Genomic DNA, 16,423 nt, shown 5'->3' on the forward strand with positions numbered 1-16,423 from the left:
TGAGTTGGTGGTCTATTGGCATGACATAGTTGCAGGTATGGTACATAGGAGGTGGTGGAACATTGTCCCGGCATGTATTTGACGGACAATTTGGAGGGAAAGAAACTCAAGATGCTTTGAAGATTTGGCTTAACTCTGAACAAATTATCAAGATGTATATTTTAATCTACTTTTGGTGCAAAGAATCCCTTGTACTAGATTTAGAATCTCTAGTAGATCTCATTGATTCCTTGTAGCTGTTACAAAAGTTTTCCCCCAACTTTTTGGGTCTTGTAACGCTGTTTTTACTCCTTAGCACAGTCTTTATGCGAAGGACTATCTTTTTACAATCAGATCTCTTAACTTCTCAAAAAAAAAGAAGATGCATATCATAATAGACCAATTCTATATAAATCTTGAATAGACCAAGAAGTGAGAGTGCTGTGTATGTTTAGGAGCTGTTTGACAATTGGTTTTTTTGATAAGAAACTGTTTGACAAATGACAACTGTATTCTTATAGGAGAAACACTTAAAACCTTTGTCTTCTATTGTTTATTTATGATTCAAAGGACAAGACGTGCAAGGTCACCTAACTGAGCAACAAGCTAAGGATATTGCTGAGAAAATCGGTTAAGTAGACTGATCTTTAAGTGGTAGCCTATTGTGGATGTTGAGTTTCCTACATCAGCTACAAATGCCGTAATTGGTCTCCTTATATGGTTTTGGGCAATCCTCACCTCATGAGCTAGATTTTGAGATTAAGTTAGGCCCAAGGTCTATTTCTTATCAGAATATCTGTGCAAATTAATAGATCCTAAGTTGATGCATTTGTTTCTTTTATTCCAAAATCGTTATTTGACTTGGAATAGTTGTCGTACCTTGGCGAATAATATTTCTAGCTCTTATAATTTGGTTCTCGAATGATTAACCTTAAAAAAAAGAAGCAGAAATTGGACATATTTACTCTTCTTGGACAAGTTAGTTATGTAGGAATTTGACGAGTTGATGCCTTGTTGTGGATAGTATTGAGATACAACATTGAGAAACAACCGGAGCAACATCAAAAGATTTTTTAGTTCTTATACTTGTTAAGCTTTTGTCTTATTTTGATTCTGATGCATTACTAGATTTTGGCTAGTCTACTGTCCCTATAGTAGATTACCTGTTCTCTTGTTTACTACATTTTGCTACGAACCTACTGCACTGCCATTTGCACCACGTTGGCACACAACGATCTCATCGCCAAAGCAAGTTCTTTTGCCCTAGCATTCAAGGTTGTTGGAAATGAAGGTAGTGCTTACCTAAGTGCAATTATTATCGTAAGATCGATCATGATCATGTTTGCTTAGATTGATTCCTCAGGTAATCCAAGCAGTTCAATTTTCTCTTTAACTGAGGCAAAATATAATGAGTTTATTAGGAATCATGCGAGTAAGAAGACGCATCTACGAGTGGCTTCTTCACTGAATCTTGCAACTACAATTCCTTATCACTGGGTGCTACCAAACTCTATGGTATTGGAGCAGGCAAATGTCCTGAATTTGTGTTTTACTGCCACCCATAATCAAAAAGAATTTTCACTTGCTTGATCCATGAAAAAGAATCAGGCCTCCACATGAAGGGACATGTTGAAGATATAACTAATTAAGTAAATAAAAGTGTGCTTTCTCTAACAGCCCAAGCTTTTAAATGAGATGTTCATACAATTCTACAATTTATTAGAAGGGAAAGAAATAAGGGGACTTTTGGGGGAAGGAGAGTTCGACAACGACGGCGGTCAAGAGTCTATGTTGTTGCTTTTGTATTCTTCGTGTAAAATGGACTATGTATATTTGAGAAATAACCTCTCATTTCTAGTTCATTTGTGGTGCATCCATGACATTCCTTTTTTGTACAGAACATTGGGTGTCGTTCTTAGAGAATCATATTATGTTAGTAGATTTTCTACTACTTGGTATAATACTTGTACACGGGAGGTGCTTCTGTTATTAATAAAATTATTTGCCTTATAAAAAAATTCGTCGTGTTAAATGGATTTCTCTATATGTTTGATAGCTAGCTAGCTGGGCAGTCTTTTGGAATCCGTAATGGATTTTGTGACTTCTTAATTAATTAATCGTATTACCATCTTGGTGCAGTACTGACGAGTTCACCATTTCTTGCAAAAAAGCAGATAGATAGTTAATTATTAGTTTTTCACAATGAGAAAACATTCATGAAACTGGATTTACCCCATATAACATCAGCTGGATATAGGGTTTGAAATGATTACTACATTGATTTGTCCCGATAGAAATGTTATATTTGGTAGCAAGTTAAATATTTTAAGAGAAAGAAACACATTAATTCAAACTAAGCAAACTAAAAGTTCTACTTCAAAGTGTTACTGTTAGAACAACTTGTTTCTGATTGGATTCTTCTGCACCAAGCCTCCATTGACTCTCAGTTGAGTGCACTATACCAAGGCCCCTCAAGAGACGCAAGAGTGGCAATATCAGTGAATATTAAATGGGTAAGCGCGTGGTAGAATTCTTAAATGCTAGAACCTATCCCAGAAAAGAGGGGATAAGTTCACTGTAGAAAATAATACCACCATTACAAACTTTTTGAGCATTACAATGGGCAAAAGCTACTATCCACTGTGTGATTGGGTTACTTGTATAAATTATGGATGAAAATATTTGTGCATATAACTTCATCACTATCACTGTTCAAATCCACAATAAACCTCTGCACTCTCTCTGTATCGGTGGGGAGTATCATAAGTGCATGGTTGGATAACTCATATAATCTCACCGCATAATCTGTCACAAACATTTGATACTGAGGCCACTTAAACTGACCACGTAGCTCTTCCCTCTAAGATAGTGGAATATTTCTCTCGAGAAAGAGATGTGTGAACTGATCCCAAGTCAAGGGATGCAAACCTGCTGGCCTGCTAAAGAGATAGGACTACCACCATCTACGAGCCCTGACCTCCAACTAAACTTTGGTGAAGTCCACCCCGTGGGACTCAAATACTTTTATGTTGTGCATTTTGTCCCTACAATGGTCAATAAGGTCCTAGGATTACTTGTCCCATTATGTTGGCTTATTATATGGTTGTGACCCTATTACAAGCATTCTCTATATGGGCTGTGGGCAGGACTAATTTAGTAGAACTTCATTTTGTAATTTATATTTGCCGAGAGGTGCACACATGTTTGTGTTTGAGAAGTATTTAGGTGTCAAACAGATTGCTTCCCGTTCTTGCAAATGCGTGTCGTATGTTTCAAGCCTTCATTCTTGGCAAGCGTAGTTGGTAAGACTAGCTTGCAGTATGCACGGCCACAGACAGCCTTTTTTTTTGGTTTTAATTTTTCTAGTATATCAACCTGCTATAACTTCTATGCTGTGTTGGTCCATGATGGGGATTGTCATCCTGCTACCGTAGCTTATTATAAAATTTTTGTTCTTCTCTTTCTAGTTTTTTTTCCCGGTTAAGAAGAACCTAACTTTCTGATACACAGAAGGACTCTCTTACTCATCTTATGCATTTTTGGTGTGCATTCATTTATCTTTTGTTCTTTGTGAATTTGTATGGTAACCTTTTGATCATTGGCTATGCAGATATGGGGAATCTGTTCAACGGATGAGTGCTCAGGAGTTTGAAGAGGGAAAGCAATGGCTCAGTGATACTTTTTTCCTCATAAGGTGATAGTGGCAGTTATGAATCTTGACTTCTTGCCTTATGATTATAACTTAGTTCTATTTGGAACTGACATCTGATCTGCAAGCTTACTCTCTATGTTTCAAAGTTTGTTTTGATGATAAGTTCCGGATCGACTGATTGTGGATCCAAATTAAGGATGTCAATCTGTTTGGTTTTGTTTTTTGGAATCTTTACTTAAATAAAGTTTTGAATAGGTAATATTCGAGATACTATCAATCAGTTTTATTTTTTGTTAGAGTGTCCACATCAATTGAGAGAATGAGCTGTTTGTCTCCTTATATGATAATTTAGGCAATCCTCATCTCATAAGCTAGCGGTTCGGGTCGCGTTAGGCTCAAAGTGCATTTTCTTTACATGGTAGAAGAGTCAGACCCATCCTTATTTCTTGGTTTACCTAATGTTAGGGCTCCGTCTTATGTTGTCCACGCAATGTGTTTCCAACCCTAGGCAATATATGTCCAACCCTGGCATGCGAGGGGTATGTTAGAGGCCACATTGGTTGAGTGCATGAAATGTTATCTTGGATAATCCTCATCTCATTAGCTAGCGTTAGGGTTGAGTTAGACCTAAAATCCATCTTTCTTTACGGTGATCAAGCAACGAAATGCTGTGAAGGAGGGATTATTGCTTTTAATGGTTGAGGTGATGCAATTTTGAAGAAGAGCGCATTTCAAATAGTGAGGTCTTAAGTGACTCAAGCGGGAAAGGGTTGCTTCTATGCGTCTAACTTTGAAACTGGAAAAAGAAAAGAGAGAGAAAGAGGAAACTATGGCCGTGCTTCAGTAATCTTTTTTTCGTCGTCTCTGTTCAACCTAGTTAGAATTTAGAGACTTTCTTGTTGTTATGGTGTGCAAGTCATCATCTTGTTGGAACTGGACTTCTCTTCTGCTTTTCTAAATGTCTCAATGATTCCCTTGTTAACTTTTCTTGTCTATTTTTTACGGAGTAGATAAAAGCGAAAAGCAAGAAATGTGCTGAAGTCTATTTGGAGCTTTAAGTGCAGAAGCATAAGCTTTAGCAAAGAAAGGCACTAATGAAGAAAAAATAATATGCGTGACAAGGAAAAATCACCGCAAACACAAAAAACAACAATTTGGACAAAAGAATTGAAGTAACAATCATGTCAATCAAGTTTAAAACTATTTAAAATTTTTTATTTAGATGAAAATATGTAATTTATGTTTTTCGAGGTAACTTTCCTATATTAAAATTTAAGTTTTTATTCATAATCACTAAACATTTCATTCTAGCTTCTTTTTAGCAATTTATAATTTTGTGGAGCTAGCTTTCTAATACTAAAATTTAATTTATCATTCATAATCACTAAAAGTTTTTTAATAATGCATTTTAGCAATTAAACTGTCTGTTTACTAACTATTTTTGTTGTTTAGTAGTGCCTTCTTAAAGATAGAGCCCACCCTCCGTCGAAAAATTACACTGCGTATATAGGTAAATTATTTTGGAGGTATATAACATATATTTAACGCCCACCCCTTGTCGGGGATTTTTTTTCACTTCTTTCAAGTTTGAACACCCTTGGGGAAATTTCTAGCTTTGCCATTGGTGATGAGCTGCATGCCTTAGCACGTTTGCGCCTACACAAAGCGTCACTTAAGCAAGGCGAAGGGCACAACTTGGCTTCAACTGAGTTTCAGCGCTTAAGCGCGCTTCAAACGAACCTTTAAAAGCACTGGTTCTTTATGTGATTTTCTATTTTCCAATTTTTGTCATAGAGGCTGAATAATGGAAAAAAACTGACTCTTATAGTTGAAACTAATTACAATTGTAGTACTAAACAATTAAATATGAAATCGAGTGTTGCACATTAATTTTTTTTAATTTTTTCTTTTAATGACTAATTAAGTAAAAAGAAACTGAAAATCAATTTTGCCATTGATATTTTCTGGTGGGTTTGTTGAAGTTACATTTAATTGATATTTAATTTTAGCTACTGGGATTGATGATGTCATTATTATAAATGAATACTGTAACTAGTAATATTAATTGCACTTGATACTAAATTTGCACATGTTAGGTAAATGTCGTATTTTCATTGTCCCCTTTATTTCAAAGAAGCGAGTGCGCTTACTTTGAAGAAGCGCGTGTGCTTCATTTCATGCTTAAAGTCGCATAATCTTGTCATTTGCTTCCACTTTATGCTTTTGAAAACAAGTTTTGTAATTAGACTGACTACACCAGCCTTTATCGCTTGTCCAACAATTTTGCAGAGAAATAAATCAAGTGCACTGAGTATTTATGCTTTTTAATCATATCATTGTAGAAATGAGATGCTTGAAGATTATCTTTCATAGCTGTGTGTATCTGTAAGGCAGTGTTGGGTTCCTCATTTGTAATGTGTAGGACACAAGCAACCTCTTGTTCCCTATAATACACATTCTCATCTTTTGTCTTTGCATGCAAGGTTCTCCTTTATTTGCCGTAGTAAATTGTATGACTTTTTATCTGTTAAAACGATTTACTGGCTGTGGTGATTCCTTAATTAAGCTATGTGCTGGTTTCTTGCTAATACAATCAGCTTGCCATAGCAAATTGCATGACTTTTACCTTTTAAAAAGATTTACTAGCTGTGGCTATTCCTTAATTAAGCTATGTGCTGGTTTCTTGCTAATACAAATATACAATCAGCTCGCTGTATGCCAGTACTATTATGTCAATATTGTTCAACTTCCAGAAATCTTCATAGATATATTTTTAGTTAATCACATTGTGTTAGGTATATTCTGAAAAAGCTTTTAGTTCTTGAGCTCTTTTTCTTTTTTATTTGTTGAATCTCTTTTTCCTTCACTAACAAAAGAAGTAGGATAATTGAACAGGTGTGAGAATGATTGCCTACCGAATATTGACTGGGTTCTGTCACTTGCAAAAGCTGCAGTTTTAAGACATGGGGTGAATGGACTCGTAATTGATCCATACAATGAGCTTGATCATCAACGTCCTTCAAGCCAGTGAGTAACCTTTTATGCATTTCTCATAGTTGGTGAATGCATATTAACTTTTAATCTCATGATAATATCAGGACAACAAAATGTGTAGCTCAACTTTAAGATGCATTGGGTGAATTTCTACCTTCTCTCTGCATTTTCCCTCTGCTATATTCTTTTGCTACTATTATTCTTTTTCTCATAGTGCTTCCATCTGATGCTGCATTTAGAAGCAATCTTTAATTAGTCCTTCATTCTGCTGAAGGGTCTTGTCTAACAGAGTTCCAAGAAGGAAAGGTGAAATTCTAAGAAGTTCATGGATCCTTGTCTTGCTGCGCTTCAAAAATCAGATAATGGGTTCTTTGAATTTTGAAATGCAGGAGAGAATCACATGGCTGCAAGTGGAAGAAGGGAATCTTTCCTCTCATATTATTGAGAGTGTAAATGGCAGATTCTTATACGTTAGATCTAGAAAGGTCTATTCACTGTAACTTTGTGATTAGGAGAAATGTAGTGTTCTTGCACACACTATTTAAATCCCAATGCCTTGAGGGAACAATCAAGCTGTGCAATTCATGGAAAACCTATTTTCCCAGTTTCTTTCTCAATACCTATTACCAAAGTTAGGAGCTTTTCTTATAGTTTATAGACTTTGATTTATGGCAGTTACTGAATCGAAGGGGACGAGTGAACTAAATCGAAGGGATTGCTAGTGAAGGCCTGATGGACTGGGATTTGGACCACTCTCTTGTATCCTGATTTTGATTCATGAATGTAAGGGCAAGATTAGAGTTGGACATGAATCTTTTATGTCCCAAAAATTTAAGAATAATATTCAAAATCTGAATGTCGTCAATAGTTGGGTGTGGAGTTTTAAAATCAATAATCAAAAGTTATCTCTGCATAAATGAAGAAAAAAGAGCAAAAAGAATTTGAACAAGAATTACACAGGAAATGTTATAGGAGGTGGCAGTAGTAGGGAGGTAAGGAAAAGGGGGGGGGTTGTGGTATGAAACTAACCCCCTTGTCCAGTTGGATTGGGTGACAATTCCAACCTCCACATTCGATTGGCTAATCCAATCCCGTGGCTTCATTTCATAACCAAATAGAGAATGATTTACAATACCCTGGGCCTGACCTTGTTCTGCACTTGGCTATCAACTGACCCCTTGGCACTTGCAACTGTTGGATACAGTAATATATAGAATTCTCGCTTTTCAAATTTGTTCGATAGATTTGTCCTGCTGTCTATAGGAATTTTGAATTCCTTGTATCTCAAGCACCAATTTTCCTACAGGTATGTTGGTTGGTTTTAAAAAAAAATGTTGGTTTTACCTGTTCGAAGTCGTCCTCTCAAGAGGGAACTCCTAATTTTTGGACCTCGAGCACTCATCCCACCAAATAGCAGTATAGATTACCCCTCTTTCCTCTGCCATGTTCTATTTCTAAAAAGCTTGATAAGCTTCAAAGGGATTTTCTTTGGCAAGGAAACAAGGAGAAAAAAAATCCTTCAACCTTGTTAAGTGGGAAACTGTTACACTTCGCAAGCAAGCAGGAGGTCTTGGAGTAAAAAATTTGAGGGCACATAACAAAAGTCTGTTGTGCAAATGGTTATGGAGGTTTAATACAGAAGTACATGCCCTTTGGAGGAACCTGGTCAGTGTCAAGTATGGTCTGGCTAGTCCTTGGTCAACTAAAACACCCTCACCTCCTGCTGGCCTAAGTTTATGGAAGAATATGACATCTTTGTGGGACTCTTTTAGGGAACATGCTACATTACAGGTAGGAAATGGAAGAAAGATCAGGTTTTGGCAAGAGTCTTGGTTGGGCCATACCCCTTTGAAATTCGATTTCCCAACCCTCTACACTTGCGCCACTCTTCCTGATGCTACTATTGCCAAGCTCAGGCAAAATCTAGCCTGGTGCATCCCTTTCAGAAGGAACTTTAATGATTGGGAAATTGGTAGTTATACAATGATGCTTCAACTTCTCTATGATCTCCCACCCTTTGGCTCTAACCCGGATCACTTAAAATGGAACTTGGATTCCAAAGGTGTCGTCGCTATAAATAGCTGCTACTGTTCTTTCTCTAGCTCTTCAGCTTCTCCCATCGTCTGGCCTTGGAAAACAATTTGGAGGAACAAGGCCCCCATATAAAGTGAAATATTTCACTTGGATAGTGGCAAACGGAAACTGTCTCACCTTAGACAACTTGCAGAAGAGTGGTTTCCAGTTGTGTAACCGATGCGTCCTCTGCAAAGAAAATGAGGAAGATGTTCATCACTTCTTCCTTCACTGCAAAATTTCCCGTCATCTCTGGAATCTGGTTTTCAACATCCTAGGTATCAAATGGTGCATGCCTTAACCCTTTTTGGAATTCCTGTTTGCTTGGCGTAGGAAAGGAATCCCAAAACCTCTCATTGCTATTTGGAACACCATTCCTGCCATCATTTGCTGGATTATTTGGAACTGGAGAAACGCTAGAATTTTTGAAGACAAGAATGAATCGGTTCTCAAGCTTAAAGACAATTGTATATTCTTGCTTAGTTTTTGGTGCAACATGGTAGCGGCAAATTTGTTAGAGCCAGATGCTATGCTGGATTTTATCTGTTCATTACATTCTCTGTGATGCACATAGCCTTTTTTGGATGTACTCTCTCCAGCTTTTGCTGTCTTACATCAATAAATCTTACATTTATTAAAAAAAATAGAAGTATAGATTACCCTTGTCAACTAAAGCTGAAATTTTGAAAAGTCCAGGATTCTTGGTCATAGCCCTTTTACAATATGTCACCCTATACTGAGCTTGGTGAACCATCCACTTGTTTTTGTCCAACTCTTTATTACGATAATAAGCTTAGGTGGCTCTCTTACCTATTGTTTCATCTCCATACTATGTATCACTCTTGACGTCAATATGAGTCCTTTTAGTGCTTAAAACATTAAAATTGTAGTAGCAATGGTCCATCTTCATTACCTCTCAATTTACATCTATAGTAACATGTTCTCTTTCCTTGCTGTGGAGTTGGGTCATTTATAGCCCATTCATTTCCTTCTCAGGACTGAAACAGAGTATGTCAGCCAGATGCTGACAAAGATCAAACGGTTTGCGCAACACCATTCCTGTCATGTTTGGTTTGTTGCACATCCGAGACAGGTTGGTTGACTTAAATTGTTGTGTTACTGCTGATTTGCTGCCTTTCTTTAAAATTCAATAATATCAATGACCATCAAACATGTTTTGCCAGTTGCATCATTGGGTAGGAGGTCCTCCAAATCTGTACGATATTAGCGGAAGTGCACACTTCATAAACAAATGTGACAATGGTGTTGTTATTCACCGTAACAGAGACCCTTCGGCTGGTCCTGTGGATCAAGTGCAGGTTTGATTTGCTTAGTTAAGATCATTATTTGTTTACCTTAGATATTGAATATCGCTAAAAGTTCATTTACATAACTCTAGGTCTGTGTAAGAAAGGTGCGGAATAAAGTTAGTGGAACAATTGGTGATGCCTTCTTGTCATATGACAGGTACTTGGGTTTTTAATGCCAACTCCTACACATTATTAGGAGTCTATGTTATTATTTCTTCTTGCAACATACCATGTACTAAGGACTCAGAATGAAACCGGATCTCTTTATATTTTTAATGTGATCTAATAGCTAATTTACTTCTGCGAAATATTTTCCTTTTGCTGATTTTACTTTAAAATGAAGGATGTTTTTTTGAGAGTGCTGGAATTGGTGTAAATCAACACCTTTTTTTTATCCAAATAAAAGCAACCTTTGCTTATCTTTGGAACTTGGTGCCTTGCTGTAACATTCTGGAAACTCAGCTCCTCATTGCCCCTCACATCGAATGAAAACTCATGAAAGAGAATCTGTTCAGAATAGCAACTTCTTGAAGTGTGAAATGTTGTGATTTGACGCTGTTTGCTTCTCTATTTTGCAGGGTTACTGGTGAATTCATGGACATTGACGAGCACCCAAGCAAAGGCTAGCAAATTTTGGCTGTTCCTCCATTTTGGAAGGTAATACGTGTGCGATGCTTGACTTTTGATGGAAGATCACAGCTCCTACAAGAAGTTGGAGCCATACCTTGAGTGGAAAATCAGGCGGAAAAATCTCAGTGATTGCCCATTGGTTGGAAACATATATGTAGCGGAGCATTATGCAGAGTTATGTTCTCTCTAGTGTATCTTTTAAGATAAGGTAACAAGCCGACATATTAAGCTGCACGAAATCTGTTGCGCCTTAGAGTATCCATCATCTTAGGGTATGCCCTTACAGGGTGACACAAGATCGAAGTGTTGGATGCCTTAAACTTTTCCCCAGCTTCAGCTATTGTAAATTATTTACAAGTGCAGATAGGCAAATAGTCAGTGCTTAGGTGAGCAGTTGTCATGTTGCCAAGTAACAAATGTACGTGTAATTATAAAAAAAATTATAGTTTTTTTTTCTATTTTGGAGGCTTATTTCTGATAATTATTGGTAATAACTGTTGAGGCGGTTTGTATTTCTGTTACATCACCTATCTGTAAAATTAATTGGGTTGCCAACATGTTAAAGATTGTAATGTGGTACTGTCTCGGCTGATCTATAATTGGATCTTGTGGAAATCTTTAATTTACTTTGATGGCTTATTAGTGATTGAAGGTAGGCATTCAGTTATCCTTCTTCACGGACAATGGTGAACCAAAATCCCGTTGCCCTATCAATTTTAAAATATTACACACAGATACATTTGTCATACAGATCACTTATAACAGTCTGCCAGGAGTGGGAATTTGGAGAGGGGAAGGGGGAGAAATGTGTGCAGTACTATTTTGGGAGACGAAACTGAACATTTTAGTTTTTGTTTTTTAATCGGATGTCCCTGAAGGGACAACTGAACATTGATGACTAATTCTTGATGTTCTTGGTAGAAATGATCATTGACGAGACTGATCATTGATGAATTTATTTTGTTTAAAAGATCATTGACGAGACTTATCTTGAATGCTCTTTCACATACCTAAACTTTGCTGGCAATCATTTGCTCTTATTTTTGTTCCAAGTGTTATTAATATTACCTTGTCACTAAACATTAGATATATTTTAGGTTGCCATGTGACTTGGAGGTCACGAGTTCAAGTCGTGGAAACAGCCTCTTGTAGAAATGCATGGTAAGGATGCGTACAATAGATCCTTGTGGTTTCGGCCCCTCCCCGGACCCTGCACATAGCGGGAGCTTAGTCCATCGGGCTGCTCTTTTGTGTTTTAGATATACTACCTTCTAGTACGTTAGTACCTTCTCCATTTTCTATTTTTCTAGAATGTCCTCATAATCTCATTGAAAGTGGGGGCTCTTATGTCCTTCCATTAAAAAATTCAATAGTTGGTCAGGTTTCACATTTTCAACTCTCTGACACTTATATACATTAGAGTTCATAGAAATAAAATCCACAAATGCTGAGACAATTCCACATGATAATCTTGGAAAGAATAATGACACTCATTTTACAATCAATTTAAGTTGTCTATGTGAACGAAAAATTGAAAATAATGGAATGAGGGAGATTACATGTAAGGAGCTAAATGAGATTACATGCACGTGCGTGACAAACTTGTATGATTTGCTCTATGGTTTACATTAAAATGTTGAAATTTCTAAAGGGCTAAGCCTTGGACGCTATAAAAGTGTTTACGACTCTTAAACTGTTCATATGTTGTTTGTGCGACAGACCCTACTATTTAAATGTTTCTTATAACTAGTCGATTATGAAATTCATGGCATGCTTTCATATGATAGTTTTGTAATCCTATTCTCTTGGCTTTCAATAAAGAAATGAAATAAGCTACGTTTGATATAAAGGGAGGGATTTCGGCCAAAAGACACGACTTAAAACTAAAAGAGGAATTTGTAAAAATTACTATAGTTAAGTGGCTATTAATTTTCTATAGCTACAATTTATGTATTTACTTCCCATAGCTAATATTTCGTTGTTATCCGGCTGTATTCGATGTATTCGCGCTACTGTATTCATAAATACAGCGAGGGAATTCGCCTAATAAATGGGGAGTACAATTGTTTAATAATGAAAAAAGCAACCAATTAGCGTGTATCACTCCTAAACGATCTCAACACACTCAATTCAAACACGTCTCATTATCATGCCATGATGAGAAGATTTTTTCAGACGTTTAACAAAAAAACAGAGCATTGTATTCAACGTAAACAAAACACAATCTGCAGAGCTTCAGTGAGACAGTGATTTATTATTTTGAGTGTGTTCAAGGAATGATTTGACCGACCTTGATAGGATTGATTTCCTTTCGACATTGATACAAGTATTCACAGAAGAATTAGTAATTGAATTTATGTGATGGCAAGTTTAACAATGTTAATCCGTCATTCTCGTAAGTGGAATAATGAAAATTGCTATGTTGATTATTCAATAGAGGGGATAGTGATAAAGGAGTATGCTTCGTACAGTGATTTAGTTGCTTCAATTACGAAGCAACTTATAGACTTGAGTTCGAAGTCAATTAAAATCGAATACAAAGTGGAAGGAAATTGTATGCCTATGGAAATACACAATGACATGGGTTTCAGGGTGTATGTCAGTTGAAAAAGGAGAACAGGGAATTCGGGATGTATCCATTGTGTATAACTACAATAAATAAAGAAATTGCAGAAGGAGGAAGTGTAATTCAAAGTGACCTAATGCAGCTTGACTCCATAGATGGTGTGCATATAGTTGATACAGGTAATGTACTTGCTTTGACGTCGTTAAGCTCCGGTGAACCAATTGAGGTTTTCGAACCGGAAAGGGATTTGATTATTTCGAATATTAATCAAAAAGAGGCGATGGCTGGACAAGTATACAAGGATAAGGCAACATTGAAGGCAGTGATGAAGTAATATGCAATTGCTACAAGATTTCAATTCCGGGTTGATAGGTCAAATGATATCAGGTTTGACTGATATTACATATTAGAACTACACAATACATACTGTATTTCATTGTATATTTGTGTATTCATAACTGATTGTTTGTTGTTGTGTATACATAACTGATTGTATGTCAGTGGTTCAAAAAGTAAAAGTTGCGTGTCAGTGGTTGGAAAAGTAAATACTGTATCAGCTGTATTCATAATGCCCCATCTGTATTCATGTATTCATAATGCCCTGATTTATATACTGTATTCATTACTTTCTTGCTATGAACTGTATATACAATATTCAAATGCTATCAGGTTTGACTGCTATTACATAACCAATTCTATGTTGTTTTGTATACATAACTGATTGTTTGTGTGTGTGTATATATATATATATATTAAAATCGTATTTACAGCTATACCTTGTTATGTGTTTATGAGAATTATGAATGAAAATTTAAGGATTCAAGTATTAACAAATCCCAAATGTTCAAAGTGAAGGAGTTCCATGATAAGCATACATATCCATTAAAGGATAAGGTATATGAGTAACATCAAGCAACTAGTAGGTTTATTGGGGCATGATTAGATCCACATTTACTAATCATAAGAGGAAATACACGCCGAAGGATATTTGATGATATGAAATTGGACTCTGGTGTCGATGTTAGTTATATATTGGCCTGGCGCACTAGAGAAAAGGCAGTAAATATCTTGAGGAAGAAACCAGCTGATTCATACAATAAATTACCGGGGTATATACCTTGGATACAACTTATCCTGGTTCACATATCAAAATGAAAAAATCGCTTGAAAAGAGTTCATTTATTTGTATATATCTTTGTATGTATTTATAAAAGGGATTCGATTATTGTAGACCCATCGTCGTTGTAAATGACAGCCACCTCAAATCAACATACACAATGACCTTCGTTTTGGTTAGCACGTTGGATAGTGCAGGTAAGTCAATTTACTACAAAAATAATACATACATGATACACTAACATTCAAATTGCTCTTCTAAGTATTCATTACATCACTACTGATATTTTGTGTTTGTATGCAATTGTATTTACAGGACATATCTTGCCATTATCATATGGCGTAGTTGATTCAGAGATTGCTGCTGCTTAGTTGTGGTTCTTTGAGCAGTTCAATAAAGCTTATAGAGAACGGGAAAACATGTGCATTGTTTCTGATAGGAATGAAAGCATCATCAAAGTTGTTAGAGTGTATCCTACCGTACCGTATTTTGCTTGTATATTGCATCTCTGGAATAACATATACAAGAAATTCAAAAAGAGTCATGATAAGTTGAGTGAGCTATAATTTTCAAGGTGGATATTTGGGTGAAAGATTACTTGGAATTAGATGGATACGAAAAATGGGCTAGGTTTTATGCACCTGTTAACCGAGGATGGACTATGACATCAAATATTGATGAGTCAATCAATTCGGCACTTATATCAGCAAGAGAGTTGCCAATCTATGATTTCCTAGCAGGTGGATATTCGGGTGAAAGATTACTTAGAATTAGATGGATACGAAAAGTGGACTAGGTTTTATGCACCTGTTAACCGAGGATGGACTATGACATCAAATATTGATGAGTCAATCAATTCGGCACTTGTATCAGCAAGAGAGTTGCCAATCTATGATTTCCTAGAAGAAGTTAGGAAGATATTTGGATGTTGGAATTGCAGCAATCGAAAAGATGCTTCACATACGTTCACAACGCTTATGAACAAATATCATGAGATTCTAACATTGAATGGGGCACTGTTTACATGTATGACTGTAAGTTTCATTAGTTATATCAATACATGTTGTAATTAGTTTGGATGCATACATGAATACAACATGGTATTGCCTATATATATATATATATATATATATATATATATATATATATATATATATTGTATGCGATAGTTGTAATAAGGTTATAATGTATATCAAAGTTACAATTTGATATATGAATACATAACTTAATACAGGTTATCTCTGATACATATATACATACTGTATGAATACATACAGACTGTATATGTATATTGGGACAATACATATATATATATATATATATATATGATATCTGTATTCATGCATACCGTACATACTGCCTGTATTCATGGATATATACATGCTTTGTACAATGTCCAAAAGTGAATTTACTCCATGTTATGTAGGCTATACAATCGACTGAACACTTGTACATAATGATTGATGAAGGAAGGTATTACATTGTTTGCATCCAAAAGAAAATTTGTAGTTGTGGGAGGTTCCAGTGGACGAGCTACCATGCCCACATGCTTGGGCTGTCTTGAAGAACACGTTTCTAATGCCGGGCGATTATTGCTTGGACTATTACAAACCAAAGACTGTTGTAATGACATACTAGGTGCCCGTGTATCCTTTCCCTGAACGAAATGAATGGAAGATACCATCACATATATCAGAGGAAGTAGTCTTACCATCCAAATGGAAGAGACCTCCTGGAAGGCCAAAGAAGAAGAGCGATAAGTTATTAAGTGAATTGCTTCAAAAGAAGAGTCAAAATTCGTGTAGTTATGTGGGCATGGTGGACATAACAAGCGTACTTGTAGAAATGCCCCACGTAATAATTAGTTGATGTTCTTATTTTAATTCCTCCCATCTCTGGTTGTCGATGTGTTAAAGATTTTGTATTTCGATACTTGAACTGATGAAATATACTTGGATTGTAATTTTTGTGCTACTTGGTTTCTTGATGTATTTGGTTGTTCCTCATAGATTTTATTAAAGTTATATGCATACATACAATATAGTTAATTTTCATGATACATTAAACAATTGTTGTACTCATATAACGACCCGGCCGGTCGT

General features: G+C 36.1%; 1 protein-coding gene across 4 annotated transcripts in view; it reads left to right on the plus strand.

The window, feature by feature from the left end:
* The window catches only part of LOC107819042 (twinkle homolog protein, chloroplastic/mitochondrial-like), a 37,933-nt gene extending 26,738 nt beyond the window's left edge, over nucleotides 1-11,195 (plus strand). Inside the window, exons 16-21 of one of the 4 annotated variants that reach the window (XR_012701116.1) lie at nucleotides 3,590-3,673; nucleotides 6,527-6,658; nucleotides 9,675-9,791; nucleotides 9,883-10,017; nucleotides 10,098-10,165; nucleotides 10,587-11,195. Coding sequence is in view for 3 of the 4 variants with exons in the window: in XM_075234176.1 (XP_075090277.1) it covers nucleotides 3,590-3,673; nucleotides 6,527-6,658; nucleotides 9,695-9,791; nucleotides 9,883-10,017; nucleotides 10,098-10,165; nucleotides 10,587-10,635 (565 nt within the window). In the remaining variant the exon portion in view is untranslated. Of the gene's footprint in view, nucleotides 1-3,589; nucleotides 3,674-6,526; nucleotides 6,659-6,899; nucleotides 7,263-9,674; nucleotides 9,792-9,882; nucleotides 10,018-10,097; nucleotides 10,166-10,586 lie in introns of those variants that run through there. The other 3 variants (XM_075234176.1, XM_075234178.1, XM_075234177.1) reach the window with 3 other exon arrangements.
* Nucleotides 11,196-16,423: the final 5,228 nt, after the last annotated feature.

This window comes from Nicotiana tabacum, chromosome 17 (assembly GCF_000715075.1).
Source record: "Nicotiana tabacum cultivar K326 chromosome 17, ASM71507v2, whole genome shotgun sequence".
In the NCBI taxonomy this organism is placed as follows: domain Eukaryota; kingdom Viridiplantae; phylum Streptophyta; class Magnoliopsida; order Solanales; family Solanaceae; genus Nicotiana; species Nicotiana tabacum.